Source organism: Tiliqua scincoides, chromosome 1 (assembly GCF_035046505.1).
Source record: "Tiliqua scincoides isolate rTilSci1 chromosome 1, rTilSci1.hap2, whole genome shotgun sequence".
NCBI lineage: Eukaryota > Metazoa > Chordata > Lepidosauria > Squamata > Scincidae > Tiliqua > Tiliqua scincoides.
In genome coordinates, this window is record NC_089821.1 from 104,275,958 (window position 1) to 104,297,103 (window position 21,146).

Below are 21,146 nucleotides of genomic sequence, written 5' to 3' on the forward strand. Positions count from 1 at the left end.
GCATTATGGTGCGTAAATATTTTTGATCCAGTGACTTCACAAGCTTCAGTCCATCAAAAGATTATCGACAAAACAGTGGGGAATGTTTTACCCACTCCTGGTGGCTCCTCTGTTTGGCCTACAATATCTAATACAGGTTTCTTATGAAATGTTTTTCATTTTTCAGGCACTGAAAAAGCACCCTGGCTGCTTAAGGATGGTATACTTTCTCAGGCAGTATTTTTTTTAAAAGTCTAAATGGTGTAGAAATATACCGCGTATCTCAAGAAAAACATATGCACACTTTATAATGTCAAATTTTTTATACAGGTGGCCTGCATTATCTACGGATTTGGAACCCATGAATCTGATCATCCACTAGTTCTGATCCTGTAGGTGGGTCCAGCTGGTAGACTCTGGAGGCCTCCAGAAGGCTGAAAATTGCGACTTTCAGTTTGGCCAGAAAATCAGAAGTCGTGATTTTTGACCTTCCAGTGACATCAGAAGACCTTCTGAGGGTTGGTGAGCCAGCCCCAGTCCTGAGAACATCCTCTGGATGCAACTGGAGCACAGCTCTGGTTGCGATCAGAGGATTTCAGATGCTCAGATGCAGATTTCAGCATCTATGGGGGTTCCAGGAACAGAACCCCCATGGATACCGAGGGCCCACCTGTATGCTACAATTCACATGAATACTGCATATAATGTACACCAGCGTTTCTCAAACTGTGGGTCGTAACCCACTGATGGGTCGTGGCCTGATTGTTGGTGGGTCACAGCTGCAACTGACAAGCTGATATCAGAGGAGCAAAATGCATTGAGCCCTATGGAAAGTGAATGAGTCACACTGTGTGTTTACTTGTGAGTAGATGACCATACCTTGGAGTCTTGGACAAAGGGCAGGCTGAGAGGAATCCAACACCACCTGAATGGTCCTGATCCAATTAACACAGCCCACAAAAAAGAAGGAAGCCCCTCCCTCCAAGCTGATAAATATATTGAGCTCTATGGAAAGTGAAACTAAGCTACACAGTCATGTTTACTTGCGAGTAAGGAAACATTCCTTGGCTCCTGTTGAAGGTCAGGCAAAGGGGAATGCAAGGCTACCAGAATGGTCCCATTCTGATGAATGTGGAGTTCAGCAAGTGCTCCAGAAAGGCAGCCCCCACCACCATAGTACAGTAAAAAGAGGCTTGAGCTGGTAAGACTTTTTTCTTTTATAGCCTTGTAAAGCTAGGTGGGTCCTGGCGGTGTGCAATATTAAAAAGTGGGTTCCAATGATAAAAGGTTTGGAACCACTGCTTTATTGTAAAAGGTTGTTGTCTTTTACAGACTCCTTCTCCCCCACCCCCCAGTGGAGCTTCATTTTTTCTCCTCATCACTCTGGGGTTCCAATACTATAAAGGGAAACTTTGAATCTCAATCCAGCTCAGACAAAAAATTCCAAATCACACTGAACTATATCTTAAATTGAAGATTTAATTTCAATGAACTGTGGACTGAAAATCTTACGGTTTTGTTTTTATGGGCGGGTGCATTGAGGCTTTTGGTGGAACAGGGCTGACTTCCCAATCTCATTTTCTTTCCATCCATCCATCCATCCATAGCCCAGCCATCTAGGGAAAATGGCACAATTTCAATGCTTGCCATGCACAATTCCAGTGCTTGCGGCATTCTCAGCAAAGTACTTCCTGCTTGATGATGTCACTTTCTGCAATAACATCACTTCCAGGTTAATGACATCACTTCCAGTGGGTCCCAGACAGATTGTCATTTTAAAAAGCGGGTCCCGGTGCTAAAAGTTTGAGAATTGTACGCAGTGAACCGTGTACACTGTATACAGAAGCAGTTGCTTGACCCAGTTAATTAATGAACTAGTTAATGGTCTCAACTTGTACTGTTTCCCACTGGAGTCTATACACCGCTGTTGACTCAATCCTATCCAATTTTCTAGTGCTGGTGCGGTTGTGCCAGTGGGGTGTGCACTGCATCCTGTGGTGGAGGGGGAGTCACTGGGGCCTTCTCTGTGTATGGGAACATGTGTTCCCTTACGACAAGGCTGCATTGTGGCTACACTGGAGCTTGGATAGGATTGGGCCCTAAGGGATCTGCAGACATTCACCAAAGTGTGCTGGGATGGCTCCACACATCTTTTCGATTGCTTCCCTTAGATCAGGGGCCTCCAAACCCTGGCCTGCAGTACACCAGCATCATCATCTTGGGCGCAGCGCAATGGTGGCAAAGACTTATAGTTCTGCCCTGCAACCTCCTTTCTTTACACCTAGTCCTTGTAGAGCCTCACACTGGGCAGCAGCTTGTGCTGCACATCACCCCTGAAGGCTGTGTGCCCCAATTTCCCAGGGAAAGTGGCTGCCCGGTGCAAGGCTCTGTAAAGATCTGACACAAAGCAAGGAGGCTTTGGGGCAGAACTGTAAGGCTTTGCCACCACTGCACTGAACCCACATTGATTATGCTGGTGCACCAGATCTGGCTCGTGAACCAGAGTTTGGAGACCCTTGCCTTAGATGTTCAAGTGTTGCAGGTTTTCTGCAATGAAGTATGTATAAATTAGAGCTCATCAAAATGAGGGTACATTAAAAGACACATTTTTTACAAGTATATTTTCACTTCTGATCCAGGCATAACTCATGCCTGGGTAAACCAGAAGCATGGAGGGAGGGAGTAAGATTGTGGCAGCAGGTCCTGCCTCCACCCAACCTGAATGATTTAATATATCACCTGAACACAGCCCACTGGAGTAGAAACAATGCAGAGCCCCTGAAAAAGTGAGGTTCCAATCATGCAGATGCCTTTATGCCTTGGTATCTACAGGGGATCTGTTCCCAGACATCCCCCGTGGATACTGAACTGTGGATATTGAGATCCGTGGGGGCCCTCAGAGCACCTCTGGACACAACCAGAAATGCCTTCCTATCACACCCCAAGGTATTTTCTGTGGTGAACAGAGGTCGTGCACACCCTCTGTGCACCTCAGAAGGCCTCTCAGAGGCTTCTGAAAGGCACTTCTAGCTTTTCATCAAACTGGAAATGCGTCTCAGATGCCTCTGGGATGCCGTCTGAGGTGCACAGAAGTCGCGCACAGCCTCCCCACACCTCGGAATATCTCCCAGGCGTGACCAGCACTTCGGTTCATGTTCAGGAGGTTCTGTGAGACCTTTCAGATATGGTCATGACCTGCGGTAAGTAAAATCCATGGATCCCAAACCTGCGGATAAGGAGGGCCAACCTGTATATAAAGTGTACATATCAAGTCTAGCTAGCCAGTAAACTGAATGTGTGTAGTGTGTTAAGTACACCAGGAGCTGCCAGGTATGGACCATTAGTCCAAGCAGTTATGAACACTGGCTGATAGTGGGTCTCCAGGCTTCTCTGCCTACTTTGAGATGCCAGGGACTGAACCTGAAACTTTCTACCTGTAAAGCATGTGCTCTACCACTGAGCTACAGCCCCTCCCACTGAGGTTGTGCCTGCTGTTGTAATTTTGCTCCCTTTCCCTACCTGGGTTGAAGATCTCAACTGGCTTTGAAGAAGCTTTAGTGCCACACATTAGTAAACCCTATCAAAAAGGTACTGCCCTTCTAAGAACTGAAGAGAAGGAGGGAGGCCAGTCTGGTTGCAGAAAGCACCACCCTCAGAAGGTGTGTCAGAGAATATACCGAGAACTTTCCAGAGAAGCAGTGACAAGATGTTGGGCAAGATGTCTCCCACAGCCAGGGTGGGCTGCAGAATCCTCTATCCCAGGTCTGTCTAGTGTGAAAGCTGCAAGGTGAGGAGGATTTGGTGCAGACGCTGTATTTGCTTTCTGGTGGGGTGGCCCCTTGCTGAGACTTGTAGGCTCTTATACCTGACCTGCAGGAAGATTTATTAGGTGATTTGTTTCACAGGACTGCAAGCGCAAGACTTTGGGTTAGAGTTCAGGAAGCAGAGGGAAAGCAAAAAAAAAATAACACTGTCTTGGGGCGTGCTTTCACCTGTGTACTAACACCATGTTATTGCAACACCATACGGTTTGGAAGTCCAGTGCTGCGTTCCACTGGGTCACATCCACCTAGCAAAACACCAACTGAAGCATTCCTGGCCTTGTTGCAGCACTCTGGATTCGATCGAGAAATACCAGGAAATAAACTCAGGATAAAAAACCAGTTGCAGGTTGAGCCCGTAATTATCTGCTGTGCTTTGCTGATATTGCCAAATGGCCATGGAACTTTCAACCTCGTTGAACTCCTGGGGAAGAGCTCCGGTGCAAAGGTGGAACTGCTCCAGCAGCAACAAACATTTCAAAATGAAGAACCCTCTGGCAGGTTGTACGGTGAGTAACTCTGTGTTGTGTCGGTGCCTGCTGCCTGCTTCTTTCTCTCTCCTTGACTTTAAAGAGGCAGGATGTCAGTAGCCAAAGGGGATCTTGGGTTGCTGTTGCACAGCGGTGGGGAGTTTGAGGGACTGAATGCAATCATCAGTCACAGCTACTGGGGAACAAACTACCAGAATGTCAAGATCAGAAGGAGTGACTGTTTTTTTGTTTCTGGGAATGTTCATAGCTCTTTCTAACTCTGTATGCTGCTGGGAGTTCTGTAAACTAGATTAGATTTTGGGCCTCCTGCTGCTGTCAAGATAGAGAACTCGCTTCATGCTGACTTCTGAAAAGGGCTCAGCAGTGCCCTGTACAGAACGCTCAGGTGCTATGGCTAGATGATGATTGTTACTCTGCGGCACAGAGCCTCAAAAGTGCCCTGCTGGCACACCCCCCCACCAATTCCTTCTCTTGAGGTGCCTTGTCCCAGCATTGCACGCTCTGCACTCAAAGAAGCACAGAACAACTCAAAGTATGGGCAAAGATGCTAGATTGACACAATTCATTTTACAAAAGGGTCACAAAAGCTTTTCACCTTGTTGTCTGCAGCAGCCCAAGATATCCAGGTGCCTGAAGCAGGCTGCCAATTTGCCACCACTGCACCATCACCCCCATTTTCCCTGTTCCCCCCCCCACCTCCTTCCTGGTGCAGTGGTGGCAATCACTTGTGTCCAGCCAGCAGGGAAAGAGAGCAGAAGGGAAAAGGAAGGAGAATTCTGGCCTAGAGTGTATCCTCTCCTTGTCTAAGGAGCAGCAGAGGTGGGACATCCAAAAACCTGTCCCCTCCCCCAAATTCACCATTCTGTTAAGCTTGTTAGAGGTTGCTGCCTGGAAAGAGCGACCTTGCTTATTGTAATGTAGTTTCATAGGAAGAATACCTTGAAAGAAAAGATGGAGGGTATTGGGTTTCATGAGTGCCCCCAGCTTCGAAACTGGATGTCCAGCAGGTCCTGTTACCACACTCACTTCATGCAACTCATGTGCCTGTAGGTTCACAGCTAGAGAACCAACTGGTACTTCCCATAGGCCCAGACCTGGCTTTGTGGCCTCTAGTTGCTGATTCCTGCATTAGAATTGTTGGCTCATGCTACACATGATGCTCAGTCAAACACGAACAAATTCCCTGTCATTTTTTAATCCAGAGCAACTGGAGGAAACTGGAATCTGGACTGAAAATGTGCAAGGGGTTGGGTGGGAAGGAGTACATTTCATTCCCTCCTCTGACATCTCCCTGCAGGAGAAAAGATATTAAGTACAGTACTTGCATCACTGGGGAGGGGCCATATGTGAGATCAAATGCACTTTGCATGCGGAAGGTATTAGGTTGAAATCCTGGCAATTCCTAGCAGTACTGAGAAGTTCCCATTTGAAACTCTTTATAACCACTGCCAGCCCATGGACATGGGCTTCCCATAGACTCCCATAGACTCCTATACTGTATTTTCCCCTATTTGGCAAAAGCATCTTGGGAAGGGACTGACTTTGTTCAGAAAATCAACCTCCTAGGAAAGTGATGAACATCCCCTTTGTCCCCAGTGGTATCTTCCTGCAGCTACTTTGGGTTAACAAGAAGGGCTCACGTGACTTATTCGTCCTGTGTCCTTTGATCCTTATTGGTGTGCTTATTGCGCAGCTCCTAATTGCTAGAGGCTGTGACTTGGGTTGCTCTGAATGTGTTTCGCACGTGGGCACAGACGTGCCAGGCTTTTGAGCCTGCTGTTTTGTACAGTTCCATCAATGTGCTTGATGCCTGTTGAAGATTAACGTCAGCTGTAAAATATTCCAGTTGTATCTCACTCTGTTGCCACACAGCAGGCAAACTGGGAGCAAGTCAGCCAGGACAAGTTGATCCAGCAACGCTTTCTGGTGGTCTGTGGTGTTTTTGGTTTTGTTTAGATTTTTTTTAAATTGACTTTTAAAATGAAATCTAGGAAAGTGTCATTTTGCTACTAACAGCGTAACATAACAAGTTGTGCAGTCTGAAATTGGTGTAATTAATAGGGCTTTCTTAAATGTTCAAATTTTGCAGTAAAAAGAACAGGGGTGTTTCCAAGTTTTTCCAGAAACAGTCTTACTTTGGGGGGGGGGGGGAGAAATAGGTCCCTCCCCCTATTTTGGCAAGTACTTCCCAGGAGAGGGGACAAATCATTCTAGTCACTTCTCTGTAAATTTCCTCCCTTTTCTTTTGTTACATCTTAAAGGTGGTTGTCCATAGCATTAGAGCAGAGGTGCCCAAACACCGGCCCGGGGGCCAGATGCGGCCCACAGAGTGCCTCTATCCGGCCCGCAGCCAGCCTCTGATCCCCTGAGAGCCTCTGGCCCAGCTGACCAACACAACCAGAGTTGTGCTTGTGGGGTGGGGGAATGGGAGTCAATTTAAGTGTGCGTGCTTTATTTCTTGGGTTGTATTGGTGCTTGGAGAAATCCTGGACATTTGAACCCATTCATTCATTCATTTCATTCATTCATCTAAGTTCCATCTCTAATGTATTTATTTAAATTTTATATTTAATTTCCTTTTCCGGCCCTCAACACCATGCCAGATATTTGATGCGGCCGTTCGGCCAAAAAGTTTAGAGACCTCTGCATTAGAACATTATAGCAGGAGTCTCCAAAGTATGGCCTGGGGGCCACATCCGGCCCACAGCACCTTTGTGCTATGGATCAGCTTCTTTAAAGGGACGGTTGCCACTTTAAAAGATGCTAACATTTTCATCTGTTTAGAGCTTCTTAAAAGATAACTGAAGTGGGCAGCTCTTTATACAAAGGAAAGTAAGTTCTCACATAAAGGGAACTCTCGCTCTGCTTCACTGCTAATAATTCATTCTGTATTAAGCGTGGAGAGAGAGGGCTAGTGACTAAGCTTGTAATATCAATGACAGGCACACCCCTCCAAAAAAATCACATGGAATGAAAATGGGAACAGAAAAAGATTATGTAGAATGTCTACTCACAGATTAGACATGTTTTCATGTGAATGAATTGTGAGAACCTGAAGCCCTCAGGCTTGGACTCTATTTTTAGCATGGAATTGTAAAGTATTCCCCACCTCCTTTCCTGCATTCCTTCATTTCAGGCAAATCTAGTGCACCAAATGGGTGGGAAAGGAAAGGAGCACACAGGATCTCCATTATTTCCACACGGGACTTCTGCGTGCTTGTATAATGGAAACACTTTCATACCAGATCCGTGGGTGATCTTGCATAACAGTTTCATGAAGTGATGGAACCTTGACTGAAAATGAGACAAAACCTACGAGTCATACCACCTACTCTCTTAAGACAGGGAGGGTGTGTCTGTTTGTGTGGGAACTGCAGACAATATGTTGGTTTTGTAACTGTCTCCTCCCTATGAGTGGGTACAATTTCTACTGGGTGGATAGGCCAGATTCCAAGGAGTAGCTGCAATCCTCCCATCTCAAATTTCAAGCAGTGAAAAGAAGAGAATTGAAGGAATCTAGAAATCTTGCCCGTTCACTCCAGAAGTTGTTTCGCTCAAAGATGTGCATTGTTTTAGGGCCCAATCCTATCCAACTTTCCAGTACTGGTGCAGCTGCAATGCAGCCCTGAGGTAAGGGAACACATACCCATACCTTGAGGAGGCCTCTGTGACTGCTTCCCCACCATAGGACGCAGTGCATGCCTCATGGGCACAGCTGCACCAGCACTGGGAAAGTGGATAGGATTTGGCCCTTATTCTCTTATCTTAGGGATGCTGCTATCCTATACACACTGAACCTGCGAATAAGGGCCCAATCCTATGCAGCCCTATCACCAGCGCTGAACTCCTGCACCGTGCTGGGTGTTGTAAACATGCCATAAAGCATGTTTACAGCACCTTCAGAGTAGGAAGTGTCGGTGCTGGGCCCAGCGTTGGAAGGTAAGAGCTCTGGGTAGGGGTGCAGGCTTTCAGGTGGCATGTGAGGCATTCTGGGGTGGGGGGAGAAATGACCAGTGGAGCCTTCCTCTGCCAGATTCTGCCCTCTGTGTCAGGCTAAAGAGTCCGACATAGAAGTTCTCTCATCTGTGACAGCAAAATAGCCTGCACAGACATGAGAAGCCCCATTGTGGGGCTTGGGCTTTCCTCGATGGAAGGGGATGGAAGCCCTGTTCCCTTGAGGAGACCTCCAGCAGCTTCCCAGTGCCCGCGGAATGCAGTGGTCACCATTTTGGTGCCACTGTTTCTCCAGGCACCAGGAACCATAGGATTGAGTTGTGCTTCCCTTTGAATTCCATGGGGCTTACTTCTGGGTACACATGCACAGGATTGTGCTGTAGCTGCATGTTTTTGCCAATATTGTAAAAGCTCTTTTCATGAAGAATTGTTCTTTCCTACACTTTTTTTTACTGCTTTGCTTCCCTGAATTGGGCAGAAATTGGCAGTTGCAAATGTTGCCAAAGCCTGCAAACATGTCTCAGTCTGTATGTTTTGTTTCAGCATGAAAGAGTGTACCAAGATTTGAAAGGGTTTTCCAAGAATGGAGACAACTTCTGCAAGCAACTCTTGTCTGTTCTTGAGCAGAGGTATGTACAAATGCCCACCTGACAGAATCTGTGCTCAGATGTGGACATTTTTTGGCAAAACAGGTGTCGGGAAAGGTGTTTTCCCCTTGAACAGATTTTAAGCTAGTTCATAAGCTCCCCCCCCCAATGGTGTATAGCAATGTTTGTACCTGTTCAGCTGGATACTGCTTAGAGTGTAACTTGTTCAAGCTGTAATTACTAGGGAGGTTCCTGAAATAAGAAGTAGGGGAATTAGGAAAAGGCCTGATTGAGCAGGCCCAGTTTCACAGTAACATTATCGTTTTCTTCCTTTCACCTGGTGATTTCTGCGTCTTAATTTATATCCATAATCTTTGTGATTTCCAGTGATGTATTTTCATTTTTAATCTAGAGGAATATCCAGGAAATCTGCCAATTATGGATTGGGACATAATTCTGAGGACTGTGATGAAATGCTTAGTGCTCATTAGGAGCATGTTTAAAGCTTCCACAGACTCCAATATCGCATGAGGATTAATCACTCACTAAGGGCGCAATCCTAACTCCTTATGTCAGTGCTTTCCTGCACGGACTTAAGGGCAATGCAGCTCTGAGGTAAGGGAACAGACATTCCCTTACTTTGAGGAGGCCTCTGTGAGTGCCACTCAACTGCCTTTTGGATACCTATGAGCTAGACAGAAAATTGGGGATAAGATCCAATGTGCACCCTTGCTGCCGAGATCCACCTCTTCAGCCCACTCCCTGCATCAGAATGCCCTGAACCGCCCTTTCCCTGTGCCCACCACCAATTTACTGAAATTGGCACAATCTTCTGAGAGCCACTGTTGCATGCACTGCGCCTCTGGCCATTTGCACCAGTGGCCCGGAAGCACATGAAGGCCTGCTGGCTTTTGTGCCACTACAGAGGGCTTTGCGCTGCCACAGCACAAGTTCTGCCAGCAAAAAGGCAAGTTAGAATTGAGCCATAAGGCTGCAATTAGATCACTGGCATCACTAGGAGGGTGCAGGGGGTGTGGGCCGCACCGGGTGACATTCCCAGAGGGAGGACATGCTAACATTGCGGCTTTAGGAGCTACCCTGTCGTGCCATACTCTGTTGGATGCAGAATGTCCAGTGGACTGCAATGCAAAAAACAGAATTGAAATAGCTCCTTTCCTTCAAACATTATGGCCAAAAAAACGGAAAGAAAAATGAATGGAGCCCTATGGAAAGTGAACTGTATTGCACGTTTACTCATGATTAGGTGTATTTGCCATAGTCCATCAGAAAGGGCAGGCTGAGAGGAATCCAACGACACCAGATTGGTCACGATCCAATGAATGCAGCCCCCAAAAACACAAAAGGGAGAAGGAGGTCCCTGCCACACTCCCAGCTGCGTCTATTGAACGAAGCCATGTGGCCGTGGGTAGGCGTACTTGCCATAGTTCATCAGAAAGGGCAGGCTGAGAGGACTCCAAGGATGTCAGAATGGTCCTGATCCAATGAATGCAGCCCCCAAAACACCTGAGAAGGAGGACCCTCCCTCCCTCCCAGCTGCAGTCTATTGAGCCCTATGGAAAGTGAAGCAGCCTCAGGGTCACATTTCCTCACAAGTAGGCAGACATGCCTTGGTTGGTGGTCAGGCCAGGCAAAGGGGAATGTGAGGATACCAGAACGGCCCCGATCTGATGGAGCTGGAGTGCAACAAATGCTCCAGAAGGCAGCCTCCCCCCCCCCACTAAGAAGGACAAAAAAGAGGCTTGAACTGGTAAGAGGAAAGTTTTCTATTTTGCATTTGTAAAGCCAGGTGGGTCTTTATTCTGATATGTTTGAAGTAGAAGAACTTTAAACTGGGCACTGGGGAAGGCTGAAGATCTCACTGATTCTTTTTTGGAGGGGGTTATTGCAGGCAGGCTACAGAATAAGCTCCATTGACCACTATGGGACTTACTTCAGAGTAGATTCACTTGGTGGAACAGGACTGGCTCCCCCTTATTTAATTATTTCTTTTATTTTAATTTAATTGTTTATAATTATTTATTTTAATTTGCTTGATGATGTCACTTCTGGCCATGACATCACTTCCAATGGGCCCTGGACAGACTGTCACTCTAAAAAGTGGGTCCCAGTGCTAAAAGTTTGACAACTGCTGCAATAAGGTGTTAGTAAGTTGACATGGGTGTGTGTGTGTGTGTGTGTGTGTGTGTGTGTGTGTGTGTGTGTGTGTGTGTGTGTGACTCTACAAGTTTTCAAAATCACTAAAATCAGAGTTTGGAGGAATAATCCCATCATGTTACCCGTATATATCAATCAATGCGTAATTTCATGCAGAATGCAATGAAAAAACCACATTGAAATATCTGTGTTCTAACAAAAGGTACAGCCAAAAAACCAGTGGGGGTGGGGCAATGGCACATCACGACACCCACTGCATGGGGTGACGCGCAGGCCTCCCGCACGGGGTGACGTGAATCCTAGTGACGCCACTGAATTAGATACACTCTTTCCTCAGGGTAAGCCCATTGAACACAGTAGAACTGGTGTATGAGTAGACAAGCATAGGATTGTGCTGACAGATTTTCCAGAGCTGCATCTGTGAGTTGGAACAGACAGAAATCTAAGATTGCATGTTGTGGTCTACGTGTAACTTTTCCACATGAAGGCATTGATGTGCTTTCTTGAAAATGTCTCTTTTGTTCAAAACATGTCAGAAAGAATGGCCCTGGTGGTCCTCTGGAGGTCCAGAGGTCCAGAGGAGGTCCTCTGTGGGTTCTCCAGATGCAGGTTCAGATCCTGCAGTGGGTCAAATCTGCAGGTTTCAAATCCACGGATAAAGAGGACCCACTGTACAATAAAAGTTAAAATGAAATTCCAAAAGCAACAGACCATTTCCAGGTGATACAATCCAAAAGAAGCATCAGATCAGCATAGTCACCAGCCTGGCGCTGAAAAGGCATCAAAGCTGATGCCAAGCAAGCTCCTCTGAGGAGGACAATGCAATGCTCCAAGACTGAGAGAGCCCACTCTCCAACCACCTTACTCAGAGGGCTCCCAGGTTTGGTGGGGGTTTGGGCAAATTCAGGATTTCTGGCGTGGACTCTTCCCATGTGACCTGGAATTTCCAGAATTATTGAGCAGTGTGGCAAGAAGGCACTATTGCAGCAGCTCCCACACCTCTCAAGGAAGAAGAATTATTATCAGTGGTGTCACAGATGTTTGGACTAGGACAGTGTTTATCAAACTGTAGGTTGGGATCCACTAAGTGAGTCATGAGCCAATTTCAGGTGGGTCCCCATTCATTAAAATTTCAATCGTATTTTATTTTTAATACCTGTATATTAGACTTGATGCTACCCCGGTATGTAACTGCATTTGGGGAAATGTCACAGATTTAACGTGCTACTATGAAGATGCTTTTGGCAATGGTAGTCAGTGGGACTTACTCCTGGGTAAGTGTTGGTAGGATTGCAGCCTAGGATTGTTAAAAATCTTCCTGCTTGATGATGTCACTTCCAGTCATGACATCACTCCTGGTGGGTCCCAACAGATTCTCATTCTAAAATGTGGGTCCCGGGGCTAAAGGAACAAGAATCACTGGACTAGGATTTTTGAGTGCTCACTAGTTCAAACTCTACCCAAGAGTTTAAGAACTGGTGAGATAACAATATTTGATGTTCCTACTACTGTGTTTCATTGCAGTTGTTCAATTGTTATCTTGTCAATGCCTATATTGGCCTAGTGCACCAATGACATTATTATAATTATTATTAGCACTTACATCTCACCTTCCACCATATCAAGATGGTACTCAAGATGGCTGACACAATGATCAGTGGATTAAAAAGGTCAATAAAATGATAAAAACCATGCAAAGGAACATTTTAAAAAGAGCCCAGAGCACTTGCAGATGATCCTCGGTAAAACCCAAACAAAATTAACCACTTTCAAACCTAGTCGGTTTCAACTGGAGTTATTGAAACTCACACACAACTCTGTTTGACTTTGGTGAAACTTTAAAATGCTTTAAAACTTAGAAAGCACAGTTAGATTGTGCCCCATGTTAGCAGATATATTTTCCAGCTGCAATTATTGTTGATTTTGTAAAGTCATGAGCAAGTTCCAGTAGAAAAAGCTTTTAGCTGCAACTTGTTATTTCATCCTGAAAACCTAATTCATATTACTGTCAGACACTTTGAGTAGACGGCAAGTATTTCATTCGCTGTGCATTCCAGAGGAAAAAAAATTGCCATTCTAGAAAAGATTGGTCTTGCATCTTAAAAGGTGAGTCTCCTTTGTATGAGAGAGACCTTTATGTAAGAAATGCTTTTATAAATAGAATGGAATGTTTCACCACTTTGTATAGTAAAGCAAGGGAAATTCAACTGCACAAAATCTGCATTCAGTAGTCTGGGATCTCATTCATGATAGTAAAATACTGCCACATTTTTGATTAGATAAACTTAAGTTTCAGTGCAATCCTACCTATGTTCTTTCAGAAGTAAGTTCCATTTTGTTCACTGGTGCTTGCTGTGAATAAGTGTGTATAAGTTTGTAGCCTTGCAGCCCAATTTTACCTTCACCCATGTAGCAGCTCCAGCACAGGATCATAAGAACATAAGAACAGCCCCACTGGATCAGGCCATAGGCCCATCTAGTCCAGCTTCCTGTATCTCACAGCGGCCCACCAAATGCCCCAGGGAGCACACCAGATAACAAGAGACCTCACCCTGGTGCCCTCCCATACATCTGGCATTCTGACTTAACCCATTTCTAAAATCAGGAGGTTGCGCATACACATCATGGCTTGTACCCCATAATGGATTTTTCCTCCAGAAACTCGTCCAATCCCCTTTTAAAGGCGTCTAGGCTAGACGCCAGCACCACATCCTGTGGCAAGGAGTTCCACAGACCAACCACACGCTGAGTAAAGAAATATTTTCTTTTGTCTGTCCTAACCCGCCCAACACTCAATTTTAGTGGATGTCCCCTGGTTCTGGTATTATGTGAGAGTGTAAAGAGCATCTCCCTATCCACTCTGTCCATTCCCTGCATAATTTTGTATGTCTCAATCATGTCCCCCCTCAAGCGTCTCTTTTCTAGGCTGAAGAGGCCCAAACGCCGTAGCCTTTCCTCATAAGGAAGGTGCCCCAGCCCCGTAATCATCTTAGTCGCTCTCTTTTGCCCCTTTTCCATTTCCACTATGTCTTTTTTGAGATGCGGCGACCAGAACTGGACACAATACTCCAGGTGTGGCCTTACCATCGATTTGTACAACGGCATTATAATACTTGCCGTTTTGTTCTCAATACCCTTCCTAATGATCCCAAGCATAGAATTGGCCTTCTTCACTGCCGCCGCACATTGGGTCGACACTTTCATCGAGCTGTCCACCACCACCCCAAGATCTCTCTCCTGATCTGTCACAGACAGCTCAGAACCCATCAGCCTATATCTAAAGTTTTGATTTTTTGCCCCAATGTGCATGACTTTACACTTACTGACATTGAAGCGCATCTGCCATTTTACTGCCCATTCTGCCAGTCTGGAGAGATCCTTCTGGAGCTCCTCACAATCACTTCTGGTCTTTACCACATGGAAAAGTTTGGTGTCGTCTGCAAACAGCCACTTCACTGCTCAACCCTGTCTCCAGGTCATTTATGAAGAGGTTGAAAAGCACCGGTCCCAGGACAGATCCTTGGGGCACACCGCATTTCACCTCTCTCCATTGTGAAAATTGCCCATTGACACCCACTCTCTGCTTCCTGGCCTCCAACCAGTTCTCAATCCATGAGAAGACCTGTCCTCTAATTCCCTGACTGTGGAGTTTTTTCAGTAGCCTTTGGTGAGGGACCGTGTCAAATGCCTTCTGAAAGTCCAGATATATAATGTCCACGGGTTCTCCCGCATCCACATGCCTGTTGACCTTTTCAAAGAATTCTATAAGGTTTGTGAGGCAAGACTTACCCTTACAGAAGCCATGCTGACTCTCCTCAGCAAGGCCTGTTCGTCTATGTGTTTTGAGATCCTATCTTTGATGAGGCATTCCACCATCTTACCCGGTATGGATGTTAGGCTGACCGGCCTATAGTTTCCCGGGTCCCCCCTCTTTCCCTTTTTAAAAATAGGCGTGACATTTGCTATCCTCCAATCTTCAGGCACCGTGGCTGTTTTGAAGGACAAGTTGCATACCTTAGTCAAGAGATCTGCAACTTCATTCTTCAATTCCTTAATAACCCTTGGGTGTATGCCATCAGGGCCCGGTGACTTATTGATCTTTAATTTATCAATGAGGTCTGAAACATCTTCTCTTTTAACCTCTATCTGACTTAACTCCTCGGTCAGGAGGGGCCGTTCGGGCAGCGGTATCTGCCCGAGGTCTTCTGCCGTGAAGACAGATGCAAAGAACTCATTTAATTTCTCTGCCATCTCTAAGTCTCCTTTTATCTCCCCTTTCCCTCCCTCACCATCCAGAGGGCCAACCGCTTCTCTGGCGGGTTTCCTGCTTCTAACATATTTGAAGAAGCTTTTATTATTCCCCTTAATGTTGCTGGCCATGCGTTCCTCATAGTCTCTCTTGGCCTCCCATATCACCTTCTTACATTTCTTTTGCCACAGTTTATGTTCCTTTTTATTCTCCTCATTAGGGCAAGACTTCCATTTACGGAAGGAAGCTTCCTTGCCCTTCACAGCCTCTCTAACTTGGCTGGTTAGCCATGCGGCCACCCTCCTGGATTTAGTGGAACCCTTCTTTCTTTGCGGTATACACCTCTGCTGGGCCTCTATTACTGTTGTTTTAAGCAGCCTCCATGCACTCTGGAGAGATTGGACTCTTTTTACCCTCCCTTTCAACCTCCTTCTAACCAGCCTCCTCATTTGAGGGAAGTCCGCCCGTCGGAAGTCAAGGGTTTTTGTTAGAGATTTGCCTGGTATTCTTCCCCCAACGTGCACGTCAAAACGGATTGCAGCATGATCACTGTTCCCCAATGGCTCAGTAACGTTTACATCTCTAACCAGGTCCTGCGTACCGCACAATATTAAATCCAGAGTCACCTGTCCTCTGGTGGGCTCCGTGACTAGCTGATCTAAGCCACAGTCATTTAGCACGTCAAGAAATCCGGTTTCCTTATCGTGACCAGAACACAAATTGACCCAGTCAATATGAGGATAATTGAAGTCCCCCATGATTACAACCCTGTCCCTCCTTGTCACCTCCCTGATCTGTTTCCTCATTTCAAGGTCCCCATCAGATTTCTGGTCTGGAGGACAATAGCACGCCCCCAGTATTACATCGCTGCACAAGCCTGGTAATTTAACCCACAGAGATTCTACGGTGGAGTCGGACCCACCTTCAATCTCTACTTTGCTGGATTCTATCCCTTCCTTAACATAAAGGGCCACCCCACCTCCAACACGCCCCTGCCTGTCCCTCCTGTAGAGTTTATAGCCCGGGATTGCGGTATCCCACTGATTCTCCGCATTCCACCAGGTTTCCGTTATGCCCACTATGTCAATATTTTCCCTTGTCACCAGACATTCCAGTTCTCCCACCTTTGCTCGTAGACTTTGGGCATTCGCATATAAGCATTTATACACGGAATGCCCCAGGATGGGCTGCTTATTTGCTCCTTTGTCCCCTCATCCTCTCATTGTGCCAAACCGTCTATCACATCCCATCACCCTACCTTTCCCAATTTCTTCTCCTACCCTGCCTTTGTCTTGTTGTTCTCTAACCTCCCCATCCTCATCCCATAGGGATGAGGAGTCCCGAACCGGATGCCCCTCGGCTCCTGTCGGCCTTCCCCCAGGGATCAGTTTAAAAGCTGCTCTGCCACCTTTTTAATGTTATGCGCCAGCAGTCTGGTTCCATTCTGGTTCAAGTGGAGCCCATCCCTCTTGTACAGGCCCCGCTTGTCCCAAAAAGTTCCCCAGTGCCTAACGAATCTAAACCCCTCCTCCCTACACCACCGTCTCATCCACGCATTGAGACCCCTGATCTCCGCCTGCCTAGCTGGCCCTGCGCGTGGAACAGGTAGCACTTCAGAGAACGCTACCTTTGAGGTCCTGGCTTTCAGCTTCCTGCCTAAAAGCCTAAATTTGGCCTCCAGGACCTCCCAGCTACACTTGCCCACGTCGTTGGTGCCGACATGCACCACAGCCGCTACCTCTCCCCCAGCACTGTCTACTAGCCTGTCTAGACGAGAAGTGATGTCCGCAACCTTCGCACCAGGCAGGCAAGTCACCATGCGGTCCTCACATCCGTCGCAAACCCCCCTCTCTATGTTTCTAATAATCGAATCCCCCACTACAAGAAGCCCCCGACCCCCCTCCCGCCGAGGAGTATCCCAAGTGCGTTCGGATACAGGCCCATCCCCTGGAGAAGGGGTCCCCCCTAGGGGATTGTTTCCCTCCTCTCCAGGATGACGTCCTCCAGTCCCGAGACTTCCCACCCGGGCAGCTGAGGAGCTGCACGCCTGAGGTTGGGACGAAGCCTGATCGTCCCCGGAAGTCTCCCAACGGTCCTCCTCTGGCTGCCTGCGCTTCTCCAGGTCAGCCACCAAGGCTTCAAGGGAGCGGACGCGTTCCCTGAGAGCCTGGAGCTCCTTGCACCGAGGACACAGGATACAGTACATCCTGCAGGGGAATTCAGCAAGTGGCATGTTGCCTTGGGGTAAGGGGATATTTGTTCTATTACCCTGGGGAAAGCCCCAGCTACTGCTATGGGTCAATTCAGACCTGCACCAGTGATATCACTGGCACAAGTCCACATTGACCTGTGTCAGTGGATCAGGCCCAGGAAGGGGAAAGGATACAGTGCATGCTGGCACCACTGATCCTACCCCCTTCCTGGTCCTCATACATCTTCCCCGCACCCCATGTCACCCCTCCTCATCCCTGATCCTCCTCTCGCTCAAGACCCACCTGCTTCAGCAGTCACAGCTTCACCTGCTGGCCTTCCCGGAAGGCGTGGAAGGCGTGCTGTCAAAAAAGATTTTACTGCACTTTTGTGAAGGTAGAGAACATGCTTTGCTGGTGTTAAGGTAGGATAGAATTGGGCCATTAGTCATGTCAGCTGATAGTAAGTTTAATACAGGACATTTTGCTGGTGCCCATTCTGTTGATGTCTGCTATTTGCGTGTTTCAATGAGTCATGTAGATACACTGCAATTTGTTGGTGGCAACCTTCAGTCTCGAAAGACTATGGTATTGCGCTCTGAAAGGTGGTTCTGGAACAGCGTCTAGTGTGGCTGAAAAGGCCAATTCGGGAGTGACAATCCCTTCCACAACGGGAGCAAGTGCAGTCTGTCCCTGGTCTGTCTCCCTGGCTATGGGCCTTCCTTCTTTGCCTCTTTGCCTCAGACTGTTGGCCAAGTGTCTCTTCAAACTGGGAAAGGCCATGCTGCACAGCCTGCCTCCAAGTGGGCCGCTCAGAGGCCAGGGTTTCCCACTTGTTGAGGTCTATCCCTAAGGCCTTCAGATCCCTCTTGCAGATGTCCTTGTATCGCAGCTGTGGTCTACCTGTAGGGCGCTTTCCTTGCACGAATTCTCCATAGAGGAGATCCTTTGGGATCCGGCCATCATCCATTCTCACGACATTACCGAGCCAACGCAGGCATCTCTGTTTCAGCAGTGCATACATGCTAGGGATTTCAGCACGTTTCAGGACTGTGTTGTTTGGAACTTTGTCCTGCCAGGTGATGCTGAGGATGCGTTGGAGGCAGCGCATGTGGAAAGCGTTCAGTTTCCTCTCCTTTTGTGAGCGAAGAGTCCATGACTTGCTGCAGTACAGAAGTGTACTCAGGACGCAAGCTCTGTAGACCTGGATCTTGGTATGTTCTGTCAGCTTCTTGTTGGACCAGACTCTCTTTGTGAGTCTGGAAAACGTGGTAGCTGCTTTACCGATGCATTTGTTTAGCTCGGTATCGAGAGAAAGAGTGTCACAATACAACATTTATTTCATTTCAAAGACTACGATTTTCAGTGGAGCTGGTTTATACATTCAGTGACAAATAAATTTCAAAGGATAAGAGGCTGGCCCATCCATGAGGCCAACAGAAGTGGTTGCTTTAGGCAGCAGACGTGGTGGGGGCTCCCATCTCTGTCCACCTACTTGTCTCCACTGCTGTTCCTTCTCCACTGCTGCTCCTACTCTTTGAATTGGAAAAGAGAGGAACAGAGAGGAAGAGGCAATGTGAAGGAGGGGAGAGTGATGAGCTACAGCATTGGAGAATGGGGAGTAGAGGGTGAGACATCATTGTATAAGGGGATGTAAGGGGAAACTAAGGGACTTTTCCTTAGTTGTGATCTTATATCTGGTTATGTTAGTAAAACATCATGCAGGCCACCCTTCTCCCAGCACACTTTTCCAAAAACCCTGGTAAAGTCACAAGCTCATGGTGACAGCATCCACCTCTCTACGGTCAAGAAGTCTGGCATAGTAAATCATTGCTTAAGTGTCTCCTATTGTTTTACATTACTGTATTCATTGTATTGTGGTAATTCAATCACTGCTTAAGTACTCTATGCAAATTTGAATTGCCTTCCTGCATTGCTGTATTCTTATTATTGTGTGGGTTCCCCCAGCTAGGAAGACAGTCATTTGACCCTATTGAATTTTGCTGATAATCCTTTCAGTGTTTTACATATTCCAAGTACCCCACTGTGTGTAGTAAGCAAGCACATCCAGGTCAGCTCTAGCTCACATGCAGGTCATCCAGGTCAGCTCCAGGTCAGGAAAAAACCCTTTTTAAGAGAGAGGCTGGCACATGCTTGCTCTCTCTGACTCTCCCCCCCAAGGCAGAAGGTCCTCCTCCCAGGACTTCCCCCCCTCCATCCAACTGCTCTACAAGAAAGGTAACTATCTCGCGTCTGGAACCTTTTCCCTTCTTCCCCCCCTTTTTTTTCTCCCCTTCTCTCCCCATCTTTAGTCAGCAACTGGGTTTGGCAGATCAGGGACCCCTAAAATCCTTCCCTACAACCTATCCTTTTCTAATTTCCTCGGCTGCACCAAATACTTTTCACCTGCAACCACCATAAAGCTAGGTACACTAGATGCAAGTACTAGGACCAAGACACATCATTTTTCCATGTGCATTATGTTTACCTGTGTACTTTGTAATAAAAATATAATCTTTTATTAAAAGTTATCTTTCTCTCAGTCTCTTCCTTAAGCTAAAAGGGAATTTCTCTGCATTACGCTGTTTTGTTATCCAGCCTATGGTCCTGAAGTTTCCAATAAGGGCAGTGTAATTATTCCCCTATATAAAACAGCCCTTTTGGTATCAGAAATGGCTGCTGCTGTATACCACACGGCCAGGAAGGCAGCTGCAGTCTCTTCAGGGTCAGGAAACATTTGTTCCCTTACCCCTTGTCAAGCCCCAGCAGCCTCTATGGGTCTACTGGGCAGATCCGAGCAGCCCTGTGTAAGGCTTCAGACTGGGAATGAGGGATAGGACCCAGTGGCAGCTTCTGCCACTGTCCCCACCCCCCCTCCCAGGCCTGAGTTGCCCTCCTTCCCACCCACCACCTGCCCAGTTTCGCCTCCTCCCTGTCTTCTCCTCTCCCCCCCCCGGGCCCGGAATGCCCATGCACCATTCAGTGGCATCCTCACCACCATCAGTTCCTGTGGCACCGCCTGTACAGGCTTCTGCAATGGCACTTCCCTCTGTCTGGCCGACATGAATTGCTTTATGGCACTTACACAACAACCATCGCCTTAGCAGTACACGCAAGTCTAGTGCTGCTGCTAGATAGGATCAGACCCTTAATATATTTCTGTGCCTGAGACTTTGTAGGTCTGTTTATAGTTTGAGCTTACAGATTGGAGTTGCTGGTTTTCTAGTCCATCTTCTTTCTTTGTCCCATCCCACCTCTCATTCTAAGAGCATCCCGTTCTGCTCCAGATACTGATAAATCACCTTCTAGTAAAAGCCAGCAGGAATGGCTGAGAGACGCAAACCAATTTTCTCATGTAAATTACATGAACGCTGAGGGCAAACAGGGCATAACTGATTCATGACGGTGCATTAGCAGAACACTTAGCAGAGGTGATGTCTGTTTCAATATGGCACTGCCAAATGACATGAATTATGGACCAGCATGGGGGAGGAGAACTACAGCTCCAAAATGACAGAGAACTGCTCTCAAAATGCAGAGCACTGCTTACAAATTTGTGCATCAGAAGTGGGTTTCTCAAAATATGCACTTTGAAAATGTCCTATCTGCTTATTTTTTGTGTTTTTGTTTTACAAAAAAAACCAAAAACACAACGTGTAAAATCCAGTTTAAAATCCCACTAAAGTAATCGTTAGTCAGTT

General features: G+C 46.9%; 1 protein-coding gene across 1 annotated transcript in view; it reads left to right on the forward strand.

Annotated features, from left to right (window-relative positions):
- Positions 1 to 4,282: 4,282 nt before the first annotated feature.
- NOSTRIN (nitric oxide synthase trafficking) overlaps positions 4,283 to 21,146 on the forward strand; it is a 39,730-nt gene continuing 22,866 nt past the window's right edge. Inside the window, exons 1-2 of the mRNA XM_066621588.1 lie at positions 4,283 to 4,309; positions 8,789 to 8,874. Of these exons, the coding sequence (XP_066477685.1) occupies positions 4,283 to 4,309; positions 8,789 to 8,874 (113 nt within the window). The remainder of the gene's footprint in view (positions 4,310 to 8,788; positions 8,875 to 21,146) is intronic.